The sequence below is a fragment of the Hippocampus guttulatus genome, chromosome 14 (genome assembly GCF_054856545.1).
Source record: "Hippocampus guttulatus isolate MCC_2025c chromosome 14, RoL_Hgut_1.0, whole genome shotgun sequence".
In the NCBI taxonomy this organism is placed as follows: Eukaryota; Metazoa; Chordata; class Actinopteri; order Syngnathiformes; family Syngnathidae; genus Hippocampus; species Hippocampus guttulatus.
In genome coordinates, this window is record NC_141274.1 from 11,249,442 (window position 1) to 11,270,290 (window position 20,849).

Here is a 20,849-nt window from a genome sequence, read left to right on the forward strand (position 1 = left end):
TTTTTGCCTCGACAAGCTCGTTCGGCGACACGGAGGACGTCCCCGATTCACAAATTCTGGATTCGTCTGCGGAATCAGAAATGAAGTTGCAAATGAAAGAAGGCATTGATATCCCCAAAATGCTCCACCAGGATAAACTTTTAAACAATGTGCGACATGTAGTGTATGTTTCTTCTCCTGAGCATTATGTACATTAAAAAGAAATGTCATAAGGACATGCAAAAATCACCTACATCCAATAGAAAAAAAATGTCTGAATAGAAGGAAGGAAACACATGGCAGACTTCTCATTGAACTCACATGCGTGCAAACGTTTGGTCGTTTATAACGAGAACGGAAGGTTTCCTTCTTCCGTTCCATTTTCATGATGACCGAGTGATTGTGACCCAAAATCCCAAAGACGCTCCGACGCGCTTTTGACCCACCTCTGTTATCTTTTGCCGTGGCCTCCAGAGTCATTGCCACGGAGTGAAGCTGCTTTCTCTGCCCCCCCCCCCCCCCCCCCCGTTCCCAGATACTCTGTAGAAACTCCACACAAAGTGAGCTTGTCTGTTGTTAAATGTCACTGAAATGTAAACAGTAGCTGCAGAAGGTGCTGGAAGGTAGCCGGCTGTCGCGTTGGCCGCATGTTTACGCAACGATGCAAGAGAAAGGCCAAACGGGACTGCGGATAGGGGGACGAAACACTTCAAATTTCTTTGGCATTCGACTCAGCATGACTTAGATTTGTTCTTGGTTTTACTATTTGGTGCTCTCTACCGCCTTTATTACCGATTTGTCTTACTGTTTATTGTGCATGTTAAATTGCTCCATGTACAGCACTTTGTATGCAGCGATGGCTGTTTGAAAGTGCTCTCTAAATACTCTTGACTTGACTTGACTTGAAAATAAGTGGCTGTGGATTTCAGTTGGGGAGAGAAGGCGAACATTTTGCAAGTGAAATTCTTGAAAACGACACATGCCGTTATAGCTTCAAATATAAACACGGCAGTGTGGATGGGTGTGTGTGCGTGTGAAAACAGATCTGTACGAATATTAAGGGAAGCGCGGCGTGAGAGTGGTTAGCACGTTTTCCTGCCGCACAGTTCTGAGGTGTGGGCAAGAGACGCAGTTCTTCAATTTGAATTTATTCAAGACCCGGTGAAGTGAGATTGTTTCTAAATACATCCGTTCATTGCTGAAAACACGTGCAAAGATTGGTCATGATGTCACACTGAGGAAGGAAGTGGTAACGACAACGATGAAGGCTGGAGGTGCGGCCAAAACTCTCAGCAAAGTACGAAAATTTTGGAGTCTGGCGTGAGTCGCCCTTCCCCCGCTTTATAATAACTTGCGTGCCGTCCTCTGCGGTTAACCCGACGTAATTGTGATGTGCACTTAGCATCTAGCTTTGCGTCTTCTCATCCGATCACCTGTTGGCATTAGAACGCCTCGTTGTGAGCCGTGAGAGTGCGAAAGTAATACAGAAGCAAGGAGATGGGGAACATTAAAAATAAAAAATAAAAAATTATAAGTCTGACTCCACAGCCAGTGTGTGGTCAGAGGCTTCACACGGCATGGTCGCTTAGGAGCGCCTCATTGTCGCCGCATGGAAAAAAAAGCCTCGTGACAACCCAGTGGGATGCATTCCAGCCACTGGATGTGGATATATTTTCGCACTTCAAACGTGTTGTTTTTTGTCGGCTTAAGAAAGATGCTAGCCAAAGAAGCAGCCGTTTTTCAATGAGCATCGAAAACAGCTTGAATTTCCAGAATTTTAAAGCCTCATTCTCTATACTTGGCAATATTTTTTTAAACGTTCAAATTTTACAGGGTTGTTAGTAACACTTGAGGGGATGGCTGTATATATACAGTTTATATATATACTGTATATATATAGGAAAAGAGGACAGCAAGAGAGAGAGAGAGAAAGCTAGATTGTGTTCAGCCCATCAAAGACCAGAAGAGGCTGGTGGATCTGAGAAGGGAAATCTGCGCTGCTGTGGGAGTGGTCACAGCCAACTTCAATAATGGCCAATCGAAGCAACTCCTTTCATGCCCTTCAAACGTGACATACTAATTACACGGTACAATAAAGTCTGTACATGGCGGAAGTATATCTGTGATGTGAAGTGGGCACTTGGAGACCACCCCCACCCCAATCGTTCGTGTGGCCCACACCTCCCTTTTGCTGTGACGCCCAATGGGATCATTCAACAAATAATAACACAGTGAGTCAGACGGTCTAATTCCCGCTGTTCCTATATTTATGAATGAAATACGTCACGTTCGACCAACTGTCTGCTCTGCGTCATTATTAGACAAGGTCTGAGCAGCGGGCACGACTCCAAGAATTTTTTTTTCTCCTGGGCCTAGAGGGGGGGCTTGACAAATACGTAGGCAGGGTGAGAAAATAATGGCTAAATATATATTTAGCATTAAACTTAGCCATCCCTGAGCAGGCAACAGATTTCGATTGACTTTCTGCCACCAAATAGTCCACCCGACTTGACGGAGACCAGGTTGTCAAATTGACAAACATACGCAGCCTTGCACAAGAATACAGAAATCAGGCTCACAACGCAAGTGCATTCTTTGAAAATAGAGTCCATCATGTCTCAATGAACATTCTAATGGCACGGTGGTCGACTGCCTCACAGTGCAAAGATGTAGGGTTCAAATACGGGCTTCTGTGTGGGTTTTCTGCGGGTCCTCCGGTTTCCTCCCATTTTTTTTTTCAAGGGTCTGAAAACTGGCCGATCCTGAATGAGTTAAGAAGCACACGCTGAATCGACTTGCTCATATTGAAATTTCTTCGGGTTCCGCTCCCTTCCGTGGAGCATTCCTTGCACGTTCATGCCGCAGATTCACCCTTGACCTCAAGCAAGGGGTTACAACATAGGCAGGCCGGCGCGAGATAAATATCACAGTGTACTACCAGGGTGCGAGCTGCCTCATCGTTCTGCCAAATATTATATATCACTATGCAACCCGAGCTCCGTATTTAAAAAGAGTGGTCAACGACAGGGCACGGTTCCTCTGCCGATTGACGGCGTGCTTCAACTTCCCTCCTTTTTCTGTCGGATATAAACGGCCTCGGCTCTTCGTTCCGAGTTGGCAAACGCCATTCGTCATTGAAAAGGCACCTTAGCGAATTGAATTTACTTTGACTCGCAGAGCTAAACAGTTTTGAACATGGTTATTATCACACGGTGACGAAGAAACATCTTGCTGTACAAAGCGTGCTACTGTCGCGAGTGGGGGAGGGGTGGGGTGGGGGGGATCAGACAATCCCGTTCATCTGTAAACTATGTCGATTTAAATCCGTGCGTGGACATTGCTCAGCAAATGTGGCGTCCTCCGGCTCTGGATTCGTGCCACCCTCCGCGAGATGGTGTGGATGATTCACGCGGCGTGCTTGACAGCTAAAATATATGCACTACGAGGCCCAGGAATGCTGGCGCAACATGAAAAATGGAAAAGCGGGGAGTGAGGACCGCCAAGCACACGGCTTTGGCTTTAATCCTCGATGTAACAACAAAGTTCAACTTTGACTTCAGGTTGTTGAGCATCATAATCCTCCGCTTGAAGCCTTTGAACAACCCGAAGTCGGCACGGCTCAAAGTTAATGACTCCGAAGCCTCCGCAGAATCGAGTTTTTGCTGAGCGGAGGGCGGGCGAGAGAGACTTTGCCCTCTCGCCCGCTCTCTCCCGCTCTCGCCGTTCTGCGCTTTCACGCCCGGTGGTAGTAGCAGGCCTTGCGCCCCGCGGTTTGTCACGCCCAGCTCCTGTTTTGAGAAACTCGCCATCAATCAAGTAAATTGTAGCTAAGCAGTGGAAGAGTCCAAACTTGAATTGCAGTCGGGGACAGAAAAACGTTTTCCAGCCCATAATTTGCTAACTCGGCTCCAATTTCATGGGAGTAATATACTGAAGGTTTACACTTGGTGAACACGTCCACCTCACAGCGCACAGATTGCGGGTTCGAATCCCATGCCAGTATGGAGTTTCCATGTTCCACCTGCGAAAGCGGAAAAATGTTTTTCTTGGCCAGGAACTGCCGGATGCTCAGGGCATTGTGGGCACGTTGTCATGGTTGAAGCGGCCGCCACGAGTTGTCCTACCACAACTTGCCTCGTTGAACAAAGCAAACACTGGTTCTCTTTGTGGACGAGCTGTGTGATCGTCTGGCCCTCAAGGTCGTCGTTTGGCTTTGAAAGCGATCCTTTGTGACACCAGTCCTGGGACATTTCTGACGCCACTCGAACAGACAAACACGCATCGTGCCCTACAAACATTTCCGAATGTTCATTTCACCTGAAAGGCATGTTTTTTCCAAACGTGAGAGAATGCTGGAGAAAACGCCAAAGCAATCCATCGGCGGTAGTTTCCGTTTTTGCATTTCGTCTCACAAGTGTGAGTCCCGTGTCATTGTGGAATTCGAAAAACATCTGTCCCAAACCTCAACCTCTCCCAGAATTACGCAACAGTTATTCCCCTATGAGCTTGTTGATTCCAAAGTATTTCATGTTCTCCCAGTCTGGCAAGTATTTCCACACGGGTGTTTGAGTTGCATTATTATTTTTTTTTCCTAAAAGCTTTGCAGTTTTAGATTTTACCTCGAAAGGCCCCTGACCATCCAGGAAAATGTGAGCGCAGGATGTAGCTACGGTTACAAACGAAACACTTTGAGGAGAAGGATTCCAGAAGGGGAAAACCTCAGTGAGCACAAGCGGCCTCGATCCTACGGCCGTCGCAGAAAGTTCTTGCCGATTTCAATGGAATTTGAAAAGACTCCAGCCCGTTGAGGGCAGCTGCTGCCTTTTGAGAGGTTTCGCACAATCATCACCTAGATGTGAAATAGTCCAGCGTTACATTCGGAGGCTTCCAACCTTGGGCGAAATAACACTCAAAGGCCTCAAGCTTGGCAAAACGTATTTTCATTAGCGTGCCATTCTTGCGTTCGTGAAATAACCGGAGGGTCGTCGCAATTCAACTTTCTGCGCAACAAGCTGTTTATTATGCAGTCGTAAACGAGCTTCAGAAGTAGTTGCCGCCGAGCTTTCCCGAGTGGCCAATCGACACGGGCGCACGCGCACACACGTTGTCCCTTTGTACCGCTTCGACTGCCCGCTCGCATTCTCCACGATTCAAGGTCGGGCTATAAATTGTGGCAAATCTCGTCGGCGAGTTGGGACTTGAAATCAGATACGGTGTGTGGCGTTGTGGCTCAGAGCGCTGGTTAATTTATGACGATGCAAAATGATATGGTAGATACATGATCTAGTGAGTGTTTTGGAATCATTGGGAAATGACGCTACATACTGCAAAAAAAAATTATATATATATATATATATATAATATTTTTTTTTGTTGCTCGATCTGTGATAAAAGGCCATCTATTCCATTGGTCCACATGACACTTGTGAATAAGTCCTGTGAACTCTTCCTGTGACCCCGATTCCACTGTTCAATTGAGATGAATCGTTGTCTTTTTCTCGTGACGCTTGAGGCACGAACACACAGTTTTTTTTCCAGCTTGATGTTTTTGTCCCCAAATTGCAGTTGTTTTTTGGGCACTTTGGATTGAATGCGTGTCAGATTTGAAAAATAATTTTCTTTTATGATTGTTGTTTTGACACAAATTGTTTTGGTTTGAGGGCACGTTGGGTTAAATGTGTCAGAATTTGCTCTAGATTTTGAAAAATACTGTCTGCATCCATTTTCTTCCTCATCATGGTCATGGCTGAGCTGTGGCTTAGCCCAGCCGTCTCCAGCCAATTGCAGGGTCGATGAACAACCGTTTACACTTAGTTTTGAAAACCATTGGACCATTGACCTACCTGCAAGTTTTTGGAATGCGGGAGGAAGCCGCAGTATTGCCCACACAAGAACTGGTAGAATTCATGAAATATTCAAATAAAATCATACACGTACAGCGTATTTATTTTTAGATCAGCAGGAAGAATAGATGTGGAGAGTGGACACACTTCCAGGTCTGGTGGCCCACAAGTCGATGTATTGACTGACGTTCAAAGTTGTACTTGCGCAGAAGCTCCTCTTCACTGCAATAGATAGGGCCAAGGTGGGCGCAACATTCCAATGCCCAAAGATGGTCGTCAATCATGGGGAAGTCGCGCATGACGTCGGGTCCCATGGTGGGAGGCTCGTTGGGTGTACACGGCTCCCATGTTATAATTTTGGAGATGTTCAAAACGTCAACAAAGTCATTTTAAGGCGCCGCCTTTTGATAAAATTATTAACTAGCCAGTTAGCAGAACGTTGATGTCAAAGTGCTTAATGCTGCATTTTGCTTCGCTGCCTCGCTTTTTCAAAGCTCGGGATCTGGCTAAGGATTAACGTTCGTAATGTGCCTTCTGCCATGTGGAAGAAGAACTTTTAATTGTTCGGCCTATGAGTATACATCACCGGCATGGATAGTTGGAAAAAAAAAGAGACATTATTTGCTGAATAGTAATAACGTCATCATCAAAATAATGTTTCATAATCTCTCATTGCATACTGGTTTGGAATCCGTGCCCTAATCGGTGTCACTTCAAGTCAGCAGTGGCATGTTACGAAACCAGATTTTACCGTAGGATTTTTGTTTTCATGCCGTTTGCGTCAGATGATGGCATGGAGATGAAATGGAATTCGGCTCGAAAGATATGTCCTTGTACATTCCTTCGCCTTCACACGACACCAGGTCCAACTCGGCCGCTTACAAGGACGTGTTTTGCTCAAACAACTGCTGTTGGAAGAGAAAACGGAATTTTGAAAAGCGTTACCAGACGCCGTGGCACAGGAGTACCATTTCATGTTTAGGTCACGGGGTAGAATTCCAGCTCGTTCCTTTGGTTTCACAAGACCTGTCGAGGCCCACACGTGAAACCCGAGCATGAGGTAAATAAGTCTCTCGCACAGAAGCGGCCGGGTGGTGAGATCATCGGTTCTTTGGTCACAAGCCGGCGGGGCCGCTGCCTCGGCCTCGCATTCGACACCCGCAGGTGACAGACTTCCAGGGCGAGCAAGTGTCGGCGCCCTGGATCAGTTTTTCCCCTAAGGGACAAAACACAGACTGAAGACACACTTTCCGGTTTGGAACGTAAAACTTTTTCGTCCTCACTTGTCCTAAATGGATCTGACAAATGCGCGTGCGGGGAAAAAAAAAATAGCGTGGCATTCCCACCGCAATTTCATTTCATCTCATTCGTTTGTCATTGCCTGCGGTGATTCACTCGATTTCATCCGCATCTCAATACAGGCCGTGATCATCATTTTAGAAGTTGTCAATACTGAAAAAAAACCAACAAGCAGACCATAACAGCATGCAAGTCTGCCACTTCCTGTACATCAACTCGAGCAGTTCAGAATCACCATTTTTCTAATTACAAGACCAAAAAAAAAGTAAACGGAAAAGCAATTAATATCCACCACCAGATGTCTACAGATGTGCTTTGATAGTCCACCTGTGTCCTCTGACCAGCCAATCACAGGACAGAAAGACGGTGATGTCAATGCGTCTGAGGGGCAAATTTAGAACTCGTTCCTTCTTAACTTTTATTGAACCAGGTAGGCCAGTGTCGCAAAGAACCCGTTTGCCGCGACGACTGATTCCGAGGGCCCTAGGCGGTGCGCGTTGCGTTGACGTGGCGACACAGACACAAAGAAAACAAACAAATAGCAACAACAACAATCTTTGCCAGCGAATGTGCTTGCCATGTGTCAGCACTTGATGACAAAACGAAGTGTTAGATTTTTTTTCCATGCACCGAAAACCCCCCCAAAAAACGGTGTCTTGAATTTGCTCAATGTTATTCCCTGACGTGGTTGCATAAAATACAGAAAAATGTATCAAAATCCCGATGGTTCTATTTTGTGCAGCCACTCGACAAAATAAAACGTCGTCATGCCAACACGGTGCCTGACCTGCGCGGGCTGACGATCCTCAGTGCGGTCAAAGGGTTTACAAATAGTTCACCGTCTGCACACCGCAGATCGGGGTGGGTTCGTGAGATCACATTCCTCTCCGAGAACACACGAGGATATAAACAAGGGAGCCCTGCGCATACGCGGCTCCAAACTGCTGGAACCAGAAATGGCCACGACGAGGAATCAAGACAAAAGAAAGTGATCTGTCCAAGTTGGACAGATGCGACGGTGTCTCTTGAATTGTCGTGTTTTTATTTGCATCTGTTATGACAGTGCAACCCCGCAGAACAACTTTTGATTCGGTTCATCATTATTCCTATTTATTTATTTATTTTTTTCTTTTTCTTTTTTTTTATTATCTCAGCTTTTGAATTCTTGCCCAACAGTTCAACGTTTCACAATTTTTTTACGCCCCCAACTTCCTGTTCTCTAACTAGGAGCCGGACAGCAAAAATCCCAACAAGGGTTTCATTTCCAAGGACACATTTCCTGTTTTACTTTTCTGTGACTCTTTCAGTCTCTCTACTGTCGGATGCTCGTGGGCACTGTGTAAACTTGGCGCAGGTCCGCTTTCCTCTGAGGACATTCTGTCCGAAGCCTCCTCATTGCGCGGCTTCAGATAGCATGTCCCCTCGTCGGAGGTGGCCACCGCACTTAAGAGCGTCATCGGGGAAAGATATCAAAGACAAAGAGAACACGTAAGAGTCTCAGAAAGGCGTGAAACTGAACATGGTTGGAAAATCTTCAGGGATCAAACACCTGTTGGGAATTTTGCCCCTCGGCACTGTGCGAGAGAGTCTCAAGCTTTGCAAAAGTAGTGGAACGGTGGACGTGCAGTCGGAAAGCTTCATATGGCTCACTTTTTGGGAGTCGTGTGTGTGTGTGTGTGTATATCATTTTCCTGCTCACTCACAACACTTTTCTGTAGATCAAAGAAAATGGTTGGCCATAGAAATGATGCACGTGGCTATTAGCGATCTTAACGCGTCGTGTCCAAAAACTGCGCTGACACGAACACGGGAATATTATCTGAGGTCATCACATCTGGAATTCCACATTTCACAAATTATGATTTGTGAAAAGCAACGACAGATAATTCCCTTCAACCCGCACCCCTCCCGTAACTGCTCCTCCCGTTTTGTATGTGCAACGCTACATTCCTGGTCCCAAAGTAGCCCTGGACAATGTGATTATGCACATCCCACCCCGGCGATTGGTGCATAACTATACGGAAAGCCTTTCCAGACCTTCTCAAGCTGACCTCTCTTCGTTTAAGAAGTATTTCATCGCACGTCTTCTCCTTTCTCATGTTTGAATCTCTTCAACTGGAACATACAGATCTGACGAATTGAAAACGGGCTTGTTAGCGAGCTATTTGGCCAGAGCATGAATAATTTAGAATTTAACCGCGCCCGCACCTATTTGGCTTGTTACCACGTTCCGTTACCAAGGTGTCAATAAAGTCCAGAGGCAGCGGCTTATTTTCACCTCAAAGCAACAAAAGGCGGCTTGACAGGTCTTGTGCTTTATAAGCGCCTCTAAGCACCAACGGGTGGCCACATTATACACTTATTGTGGCTCATTTTATACGCTATCAGATGCATCACAATAAACAATAGGAGATTATCTCAAACACTTGGTGTTTTTTGGGGGTTTTTTTGCCAGTCTCTTCTGAGGCAAGTCAAATTAACTGGAATTAGAATTAAGTGTGAAATGATGTCAGCTGCCTCTCATTCAGGCCAATTTAAGATGGAAAAAAAAAAGAAGCGGCGTGCGAAATGGAATCGTTAAGGGTTGATAAAACCTTCACGTCGTTCCTGTGTCATTGGAGTGAAACCCACATGATTCTTGTTAATTGAATCACATGGGGGGCACATTGTGCCCACGCGGTGCCATAAGACACTGTGATCTCACTGTACTTCACATGAGTAGTGTTTTTTTTTTTAATCACAGCATTTAATTTGTCTGAAGCAAACGAAAACAATCCAATGATTGCACAATGCGTCTGGAAATAAACATCACGTATTTTCGTTCGGAAGTTTGTGTAAACGCTGCGCAAACGTGACCGATCAGCAGTGTCCGAGGTCGCGGATCGTGATTAAAGAGCACTGATGTCACCGTGGCAACGCGCGTGCAGTGTACCATTTAATAAATTGCAGGGAATGGCAATTTCCAGCAACTGCTTCTTGACGTTGCAATTGCAACGCACATTAACCGTCAGTAAAAGACGCCGCCTTTTCCTCATCGCTTTTCAACTGATTCCAATTCATCCGCTCAGACCGCATGTGGCATAATTGTGTTACTTAATCGAAAAAGATTATAGGAGTTAGACGTTGAACTTTGTCATCTCGGAAGAAGCCTCGTGCTGCTGCAACGGCATCGCCGCGTTTGCGTAATGACACGTGAAATCGCCGGAAGTGTACATGGGAGAGCACAAAGCACTTAACTTTGATTACTCAATGTACTGTTTTTCTGACACGTTATCACGACCAAATATGGACAAAAACAAGTGATTGAGTGGAGGGGGTAAAAATCCCAAAAGCCTTCATTCTTTGCTTGTTTTAATGCAGACACGTAGGCTATCAAGTTTATTCTCTCAATTCTGTAGGTTTTTTTTTTTCCTGGCTGCACTTTTGTCCAATCAAATGTCTGCCTCTACGTGTTGCCACGTCAATTTAATCTGCCCAGGGCCGTTAGAAACAGTAGTTCTGAAACTATCTGAGCAAATGCGACTAGTTTCTTCAACCGATCGCAATTCAAATTCATTTTCTAACTTGGTTAACATTTTTCTGTCCTCTGATGTGTCGTTCAGAGCAAAGGTGTTCGACTAGCAAGACACAAGGGCTAGGATTTGCACATATTCATCCATTTAGTAATCACCACCCCAAGTGAACATGATGCATTTGAACGATTTTCTTATGTTTTTTTCCAGTTATCAGATAATTATTGATTCTGAACTGCTTTGTGTGATGTGCTATACGTGGCAAACCTGTGGGTTGTTATGATGAATGAATGAATGAATTGATGGTACAGTATCTATCATTTAAGGCAGAGGTACCAAATTGACAGAAACGAAAAACTGAACCAAATACTCATTATATTATATTATATTATATTATATTATATCTATTAATATTTTCATCGTCTGTAGCTGATTTGAGCAGGGGAGCCAGCATCATGAGGAGATGTTTAAGGCAAAAAAAATGATTTGTTGTCAAAATATGACTTTGGCCTTGTTGTTTTACATTATAGGTGTCATACTCAAGGCCCGGGGGCCAGATCTGGCCCGCCACATCATTTTATGTGGCCCCCGAAATCAAATCATGTGGGTCAGCTTCCATGATCCTTCTCTTACGCCATCCCCCATACGCTGTGTCTCATCGGGTGTATTTGCAGCCAGAATCTCACCTACATTTCACCTCAGACTGTCACGAATACATGTCAAATGTCAGACTGCCTCGTTCTTTGAGTTTTTGAAAGATGTTTTGACGGTACAAGGCAAAATGGAATTTCCTCACAATCAACGTTTGCCAAACTGAAAACTGGCACGACACAACTGCGATAGGACCCGCATGGTGGATTTTGTGAACCGTTTTACACCTCGTACTCGCGATGCACTTCGGAGTATGTGTTGCCGCAGTTCCAGTAGGGATTAACCAATCGGGTTGATTTGACCTCAGAGATTATGCTTCTTTTGGATCAGTCTCGGAACATGACACAGGCCAATCACCTCAGGAGCAGGGAGCCTGCAGATATTTTTGGTGCACATGCAGCCGGTTATGCAAGGATCCCAATTCAATTAGGGAGGAAACTGAGTTAACTGCTCAGTAGGATTGAAATGAAAGGCTCATTTAAAAAAAAAACGTTTGATCATAATGATGATGCAAAGTGGAAAGTTAAAGTCGAATGAAAGCGCTTTTAAATTCTTCCCCTGCTACAAGCGTACCTCAATAAATTGTTTGCGGTTCAAATCAGGGAATAAAATTTGCATATTATTCAGATTCACCACAAAGGGAACTATTTCATGATTTTATTTATTTTTCTAAGATTGATGATAATATCTTGAGGAATTAGATTATACACAAAAAAACATCAAACTTATTTTTGACAAAGTAATTAAGGAGGAATCGGCCTTTTAAAAGGTGTTTTGCAGTGTTTTTCATCATGCTATATAATATGAGTTTCACTTTTTTAAAAAAAATTAATCTAAATGAACAAACTTTTCTACAATCTTCAAAATTAGTGAGATACACCCGTCTAGTCTCACGGTGACATACTTTGACATTGCTGTGCGGAGATTTGTCTCAATAATCCACTCATCCCTCTTTAAGAATGTTATGTGACCTTTCACTTGAGGAATAATCCAGTTAAAATGCGTCTTTATAGCAGCACCACTATCGCCGCTTACTTTGTTTTGCTTTTTATGAAAACATTATCCAAGGAAAGCATCCTATTTTTTGGGACAATTAAAATGTATTTTCCCAAATAAAAGCCGTTGTACAAAAAGTGTAATACAGTACTTGGAGAATTTGTATTTGTAAGAATTTGTAAGAAGTTGTATTTCAAAATATATTTGTTAAATAATATTCACTTCATTTTTCCCTCAATAAACTTTGACTTCAGTATCATAATATGTCTTTATTTAGTCCCACCAATGGGAAATGGGCAGTACAGCAAACAATAATAATAATAATAACAAGCATTGGTACTAAAAAGTAATTTGCATTTCTCGTAAAAATACAATTTTATTCCTGTACGGGTGGAAAATATGTCTCATTATTATTCTCATAACATTTCATTATTTTTTGCTGGAAAGAAACATTATCATGACATTCTGACCCCAGCCCAAAACTAGGAAGCTCCTTTATTGAAGTATGATTGACGGGTACATGTGGTATATGTTATGTTAATTGGCAGCAGGATTCTAAACGGGTAAGGAAAATTTCTCTCCTGTTAAGTGTTCCTGGACCCAAAAAGTTTGAGATCCATAGCCTCTTCTGAAATCAATCATTCAAGATGTGTCCTCTGTTGTCCTCTGGAGGAAATTTCTAGTCATTACCATTTCCAGAATGCGAGTGAAAGTCGACTAATTCATATTCAAAATGGGGCATTTGATAACATGATCATATTGTGTTTTCTACAACTTTATTTTAACAGCCAAATGATAATATTCAGTTCCAAAATGAGCAGTACCGCGGAGGAGTATCAGAGCCACAAAGAAAAGAAAAAATAATCACATCATGATATTATTTGTAATCTGTAATGGTACTTTTCGACGGGAATTGCACTTTAATGTGATTGTTTAATCAAACAAATGATGCTTGTTTATCATATCTTTAATTAATACTTTTTTCATTAGCTATAATTATGAAGATTTTAATGTGATCGGTGTACATCTCGAATCTATCAACATAATAGTAAAAATATAATGCACAAAAAATATACATTATTTAATTGAACTTCTGAAACAAATTTCGTTTTCCACAGTCCTCCAGTTAGCAGTTCATATACATATACAGTAATACAGATTCATAAATCCATGTTACTACCTGTATCCAGTCAGTCGAAGTCTGACCAGAAGGGGGCGCTATCTGCAATGTATTCAACCAATGAACCTTCTGAAACTGCAACATTTTGTACGTTTTCCTCTCCAATGTGAACGTTTTTGAGCTCGTTGGGACAACAAAAACAGCAGGTTTTCGACCACTTCTGGTTGTTAAGGATGGGGTGAGGGGGAATTGAGTTTTTTTTAAAGGTGGGACCAGGTGCCCTCTGTTACAGATGGTTGAATCTTACTGTAAACGGGCGTGCTTCAACAGGAATGAATGAAATGAGGAATGCTTGTCAGGTGCCCTTCCCCCTCTCCTTTTTTTCCCTGCCCCGGAGGCTCCACGTTACTGCAGTAGCAACTGGTGCATTTGAATCCATGGAAACACGAAAAAGCTCACTGTGAGGCTCCCATTTTAAGGGAGACAGGAGAGGAAGTGTTCACTCATATTTCATCCAGTCAAGCCATCTTTGGGTAGAACCGCAAAGGTAGAAGGGAAAAAAAATCGTTGTATAAAGTCACAATTAGAATAGTGTAGAAATTACCGACCTTGTAAGCGTTACTGAACGATACCAAAGTCAGTTGGAATAGGCTTCAGCTCAACTGCAACCCCAATTAGCACAATTAGTTTTGAAAATGGGCTGATGATGGATGGATGGACATTAATAACACATTTCTCATCGTGTTGTCCTCGTATGGGGTCGTGTGGTGCCGTGCATCCATGGAGTACACACAATGTGGTAATAAGAAATTTGTAATTGAGCTTTATTAATCCAACTTGTTTTTCACAGATAGGAAGAATGTGCGCATTTGAGTAGTGTTTATGTATTCTCACAACTTTTGTATGCTATTTTGAAGGAATATCACCCTTGAAGTTGATGCTAATTTCCCATTAGCATGTCATTGGGATTTTACACTGACTTGAGCATTAGCATTAGCAGTAGCATATTTTGTGTTTAAATCTACAATGTGTGTAATTCTTATTGTTGTGTGTTTAGTTTTACAGTCCACTCCCACTGGGGTGTCATTCAACAGCTTAAAGCATGTTCACGGACGGCAGAATTACATAGAATTCACAATCATTTTTCTTTAATTATAACGTTTTAAAGATTGAGAAAAGGCAGAATCACGATTACATTTTGTTTAATTGCCCAGCCCTAATATAGATAGCGAGAGAGAGGGAGAGAGAAAGAGAGAGAAAGCTAGCTATCTAGTTTGCTAGCTAGATAGCTAGCTAGCAAACTAGATACATAGATTGATAGATAAAGATATAATAGTACTACAAAGCAACATTTAACAAAGCCAATATCCTGTACATTTTGCACAAAAAAATCCTACATAACAACCTCTAATGGCCTGTTTATTTCTGGTGAGAAAGACAGCCTACACGTAGTCTTTGCCCGAGTTGCTGGCCGCGTTGCTTCGTGGATAGCGTGGAGCTTTCCCTGAGTCCTGTTTGGGGCAGTTGCAGCACAAGAAGCCTCCTCCGATAATGATGAGGATCGCAGCGCCCCATCCCACAAAGAGGGCACTTCCAAATTCGTACCTGCCATTATGTCACGTACATTTAACATCAACAACATGAAATAGACTAATCAGCATAAAAACACAGCATTGTAAATTCCAGTCACTTCACCTTGCGTTGGTTGGTGTGAAGGGGTTGTAAAAGTCTTGAGCTATTCTGTGGCCGTACCAAGATGTTCCCACCAGGGCAAGGAGGCCTGGAAAAGCATAATAATAAGGATAAGAATGATAATGATAATAAATAAAAATATGGATATTAAGAGCTCAACCATGGGAACTTTACCGGAGGTTAAAAAAGTAACAAGCCTATTTTGACAAAGGAAGTAAAAACCGTCAGAAAAATAAATACCCAAGGTACCTGAATAATAAAATAAAGTACAGCAACTAAGTATTTGTACTTGGTAACATCACACCAGTATGCCTAATAACATTAGATTTGCTATTTACATACAATATATTTCAAATGTATTTACACCGGTAACACTGACAGCACTTTATCAGAACGTCATATGCCCAGAAAAGCCTATTGTACATCAAAATAAGAATATCGTACATGCTTCTATTTTTAGTCACCTTTCTAAATGAAACAATAATAATCACCGTAAAAATCAAACATAAATGTATAGAAAATTAACAACTAATAAACACCGTGGTAAATAAAATGTACTGTCATTTTAAAGTGCAAAGGTAAAACAGACTGTAAAGTCACAAAATCTTTTCTAATTAGTTGCTTCCCACCCAGCACCGAAAGCATGTGTTTCAACCAAATCACCCGCGATAATCAAGATGATTCCGCTTGTTAAAGCCACTTTGGCTTTCTGCTCGGGCTGTTCTGCCAAACACTTGGTGCACTTCATGCCCACCATTGCCACCAAGAGGGCAATCAAGCAGAGAAAGATGGCCGTCAGCATCAGTCCTCGTGTGCCCAAAACAATGGCTGGGGAGACAAACACACAGTACAAGTGGGCATTGGCTTGTCTCACAGACACCATGGATAGCTTGGTCGTCATACTCTAATTTCTTTATCGAAAAACAAGATGACTCGATGATACTGTTCACCTTGAATCTAATATGCTGCTAATTTTCTCTTTGCATGGATGTGATTACATTAGCATCTCAATATATATTCTACTCCCAATGAGGCTAATATTTTGAAAACCCACGCGGCATTTCACGTTTTTACGTAGCATCAATTTAGCTGAATTTTGTTCGACCGAATTGAATGGTTTGGTGTTTAAATATACAACGTATCATACTTGATAGTTTTATGTATTGATGTTACACGAAATTTCAACAAACAATGAAATGCTCTTCCGCTTTGGGGTAACAAACAAGCAGCTTGAAGCAAGCACGCTCGGATTCTTATTTGGAAAAATATACTAGCAAGAGTCTTCTTTTCATTTCCTGAAAATCTTGCCATATGACAGTCTCCCAAATTCTTGACAGCAAGAGTGAGTGTAGGCAATTAATTTAAATGTGTTTAATGTGATTCAAAATGATTTTTTTTTTTAATGGTCTCACGCTTCCAAATTCTAGCCTCTAATATTCCCTGTGTTTCTCTTCTCCACCCACTTTTCGGGCTGTTTGATGAGGCATCGGTTGGTATTTGACTGACATGTCCCTGCATGCATCCACGCTTCACTTTTATAACGCCTTAAGGAAGGTTTGAATGAGCATAGAGCCTTTAATAGAACATGTACTGATCCCCAAACAAAATGGTCATTTAGACTTGACACAGCTTGTCATGCTCTGCTCTTGTGAGATGGTGTAATTGGATTACATTTGTTTAAGAAAAATGAAATAAACGACATTAGTGGAAATGCACTTAATTCAATGGAACATTACCTGGTAGTTGGAGAATTGAATCATATACTTTACACTGAATTTGGCCCGTGCTCTGCCATGCACAGGTTTTCCAGAGGCCTTCATAAAGTGCCTGAGCTGTAACGATGTTGTCTCCTGCGTAGGATGAAGCCTTCCACTCCACCATGATAGTGGATGCGATGGAGCCAATGAAACCCACAAAGGCCAGTGAGAAGCCAAGAAGTTGTATTCCAGCATTGGCCATGTTTCAAATCAAGAGCAAAAATATTACAAGAGGAAAATCAAATCAAATCCAAGTATGAAACTCCAAGTAGGAAAAAAACCCAAATGAGGCTGATGTTTTGGTGCTGAGGCTGTTTCTTTGACACACACAATTTTTTTTTCTATCAATGTATCACTGGGAGTGACCTGGAGAAAAGGGAGGATCGACTCACTGTCAGATATAGGACAGGTTATTGATGGTGTATGTCCACCCCTAATGGATAAAGTTGTGTACTGCATGCGTATTCCCGAACGTGATAACATGATAATGACAATTGAAATTACAAAGCAGAGTGGAAGCGTGCTGGGCCCATAACCCAGTGGTCGATGGATTGAAACCATCCTCCGCTACTGTCTTTCTATGCTCACTCGCACTTCTAAATGACATGTTTTATTCAATGAGGTGGTACAATTCTACATCGCAGCAATTTAAAACAACGATGGATGGTGAGCATGTTTTTTTTCTCAAAATATAGCCATAATTTTTTCATCCTATTTTTAGAACAAGTTAAAATGTTGAAAGACATATATCAAATTCAAAATGTACACGTTGATTAAAAAAGGCAAAGGCAATTATAACACAAACGCAATTTTCAATAAAATATATCACTTTCTTAAAACTAAAATTATTTTTAAAAAACAGACATTACAATACTTTTCATTTGACGTTTTTCGTAAATTGTACGTGGCTATTTTCTTCATATTTTTTCAAGAAGATGTTACATAGAAGTACTTCAAGTCTGCAAACAAGAACTCGCCGAATTACTTTTTTGTTTGATTGAGTTATCGAGGCAATAAAACACTCAAAGGGGTTTCTTTTTGAGAGCAAAAGAAAGTGACAGACAAAGTGGCCATCGACCAAAGGTTTACTCTTGCCTAATTCCGGCTTGTTGAGCTATTTGCCTTTCGGTCAGCACGCTGCTGAATCCATTTCTACGCTCCATTTCAGCGGCAACGGTGAGTTGAACAACGACATCACTTTTACAAACGTGTTACAAAGCCAGTGTGTTGGGAAGAAATAAAATACAAATGCTTTCTTTTTTTGCAATTACAGGAAGTATATTTTTCCGCTCTCTGTAGTCAGCTTGAATATTTCATTTTTAGATGACTTTGTTAACTGCTACTCCCCTTGAAAAGAGATACTAGTACAGTACAGGTACTCGATCGAGTACGACTAAATGTATCGTACTTTCTACTTCTTACTCTTTCAAAATAAACTAGCCCTCCCGCCACCCCAAATGATACATTGAAATGTATTGTACTTAAAAGTTAAATGCAAGTGAACTGCACTTAGCAATTGTACTGCACCGTACCTCAAGAGGGAGCCACACACCACTCATGTTACTCATTCCACATTTTGGGGATCACTGAAAGAAAGAGTAAACATCCATCCATCCATTTTCTAATCGGTTTATTCTCACGAGGGTCGTCAAAAACCTTCACACTTTTACAGATCCCCATCTAAAGGGCTTTAGAAGTTAAATGTGATGGAAATGCACCAACTGAATTTAAAGAATTGAAGACACTGCGACACAATCCAGAGATTGAACATTTAATTCAGTGCCTTTTTTTAAACTCATAACACACTTTGGGAAGCACTGCAATTGACATCAACAATTCACTGTTGCTTTGGTACTAACGTGCATTTCAGTCCGTACTTTTTTTTTTTTTTTACTTTACCAGTTACTTAAATTTACTTCAATAAAAATTAAAACCACTATATCTACTACAACCATCGTGTTATTTTACACAAATATACTTGTACTTGTACTTCAATATCGAGTGTGGTTACTTTTGCCACCATTTTACAGCTCTTCTGTTTTGTCTCAACAGCAAAAAATGGACAGAGGACTGCGGCCAACCGTGTTCATGCTGCTGCTTCTTTGTCCCAAAGGCGCCATCTTGTCCCACTTCAACTGTCCGTTCAGATGCCAATGCTTTACGCCAGCCCAAGTCCTGTGTGCTGATGAACACATGACATCGGTGCCCAAGAACATATCCCGGGAAGCCAAGGAAGTCATCATCATGACATCAGCCGTGCAGTACTTGTTCCCCACTGCCTTTGAGGAGAGTCCCCAACTCCACAAGCTGATCTTCTTGAACAATCCGCTGCAAAGTATTCATTCTCGGGCTTTTCAAAACCTGTCGGCGCTTCAAGAACTGGAGATCAGCGGGAACCCTTGGCTGGAACATTTGTTTCTGGGGACTTTTTCCAAGCAGGAAAACCTGACCAAGCTGCAGCTCAACTACAACAGGTTCCACACTATTCTTCCCGGTATGTTTAATGCTCTTAGAAACCTAGAGACCCTGCAGATCAAGGCCAACATCATCTCCGATTTACCCGCGTTATTGTTTCGGAACCTTCGCAATCTGCGCACCTTGGATTTATCTCTTAATAAAATCCAGAAAGTGGAAGGAGAGACTTTTTCTGGTTTGACCGCGCTGGAGGTTCTCAAAATAAACAACAACCACATTAGCAATATTTCATCGGACACGTTCCATCACGTGGCTCACCTGACGGAGCTCCACTTGGAAGGGAATACAATATCAGAACTCGCTGACGAGATCTTTTCTGCGTTGCCCAAACTGAAGGTGCTCAACCTCCGTGGGAACCGCCTCGTCACTTTCAGCGACGACGTATTTGCACGGGAGGCTTCGAATCTGACACATTTGGACCTGAGAGGAAACAGGCTGACACAAGTGTCCTCTCTCAGTACGCTGACATCCCTGACTGACCTTTTCTTGTCATCCAATCAGCTTTCAGGGCTCCCGGAAGACATCTTTCGAAACGTCACCTCGCTCGAGAACGTGGATCTCTCGGAAAAACAAACTCTCATCGTTGCCGGAGAGGATCTTCGCCGAGCTCAAACGCGTCAAAATGATCCACCTCCACAAAAACCGGCTGAGTAGGTTGCAGTCCAGATTGTTTCAGGACCAGGAGTTCATTCAGCAACTCTACCTGTCTGACAACCAACTGAAAAATCTCCCGCTGGGCCTCCTGGACCACTTTGCACTCCCGCACATGTTACGACTCCACGGGAACCCTTGGCGATGTGACTGCCACATGTGGTATTTGCATGATTTCGTGCTGAACAACAACCAGGGCGTCGAGGCGCCGGACAGGATGTTGTGCGAGAGTCCCGACTTCCTGCGGAGGCGACCGCTGGCGTCCATCGGCAGGGACGAGCTTCTGTGTCGTTTGCCCGAAGAGGAGATGACCGACCTGAGCGGCTGCACTCTTCGCAAGTCGAGTGACTCACTGGTCATCAAGTGCAAAGTGGAGAAATGCTCTTCTCCGTTGACTGTAAAAGTTGAGTTTTTGGAGCGCAACGGCAGTACTCAGGAGCACGTTTGGAAAAGCGTCCATTCGCAGTGCAGCAATGTGACGATATCCAAGGCTGCGATGCCATAGATCGCGATTGATTTCTTTTCGGACAAACATTTGTGAGGAGTTGTCAGATGCGTTCGGACCGTCGATCAATTCTGCAAATAAACAAAGCAGATGATTACCAGCATGTAGGGTTGGATGAACCTTTTTTCCTTTTTTTTGTTTTGTTTTGTTTGGACGGTTCAAAGGTTCAGCCCCCTGTCTCGCTGTGATGATGTCATCACCGAAAGGAAAACGTTAATCATCCATCAACATGTACAGTCCCATGTACACTAGAACAGTGTTTCCCAACCTTTATTCAGCCAAGGCACATTTTTTTTACCTTTAAAAAAATGTCACAGCATCTCCCCTCCCCAAAAAGTACATAGAGAATAAATATGTACCTTCTGCCAT

General features: G+C 42.7%; 1 protein-coding gene, 1 long non-coding RNA gene and 1 pseudogene across 3 annotated transcripts; 1 reads left to right on the forward strand and 2 right to left on the reverse strand.

Annotated features, from left to right (window-relative positions):
- Positions 1 to 5,907: 5,907 nt before the first annotated feature.
- On the reverse strand, positions 5,908 to 8,070 carry LOC147195058 (uncharacterized). The gene is made up of 2 exons (XR_015102867.1): positions 7,909 to 8,070; positions 5,908 to 7,038 (listed from the first exon to the last, which is right to left on the reverse strand). It is a non-coding gene; the product is annotated as an uncharacterized LOC147195058 (long non-coding RNA).
- A 6,125-nt stretch (positions 8,071 to 14,195) lies between these two features.
- cldn1 (claudin 1) lies at positions 14,196 to 17,186 on the reverse strand. The gene is made up of 4 exons (XM_086129622.1): positions 16,829 to 17,186; positions 15,756 to 15,920; positions 15,096 to 15,180; positions 14,196 to 15,005 (listed from the first exon to the last, which is right to left on the reverse strand). The coding sequence occupies exons 1-4, from the start codon at positions 17,049 to 17,051 to the stop codon at positions 14,843 to 14,845; spliced, it is 636 nt and encodes a 211-aa protein (XP_085985748.1). The 5' UTR covers positions 17,052 to 17,186; the 3' UTR covers positions 14,196 to 14,842.
- Positions 17,187 to 17,973: 787 nt separating this feature from the next.
- Positions 17,974 to 20,583, forward strand: LOC147195060 (uncharacterized; annotated as a pseudogene). The gene is made up of 2 exons (XR_015102881.1): positions 17,974 to 18,025; positions 18,902 to 20,583. The product of XR_015102881.1 is annotated as an uncharacterized LOC147195060 (transcript).
- The last annotated feature ends 266 nt before the right edge of the window (positions 20,584 to 20,849 follow it).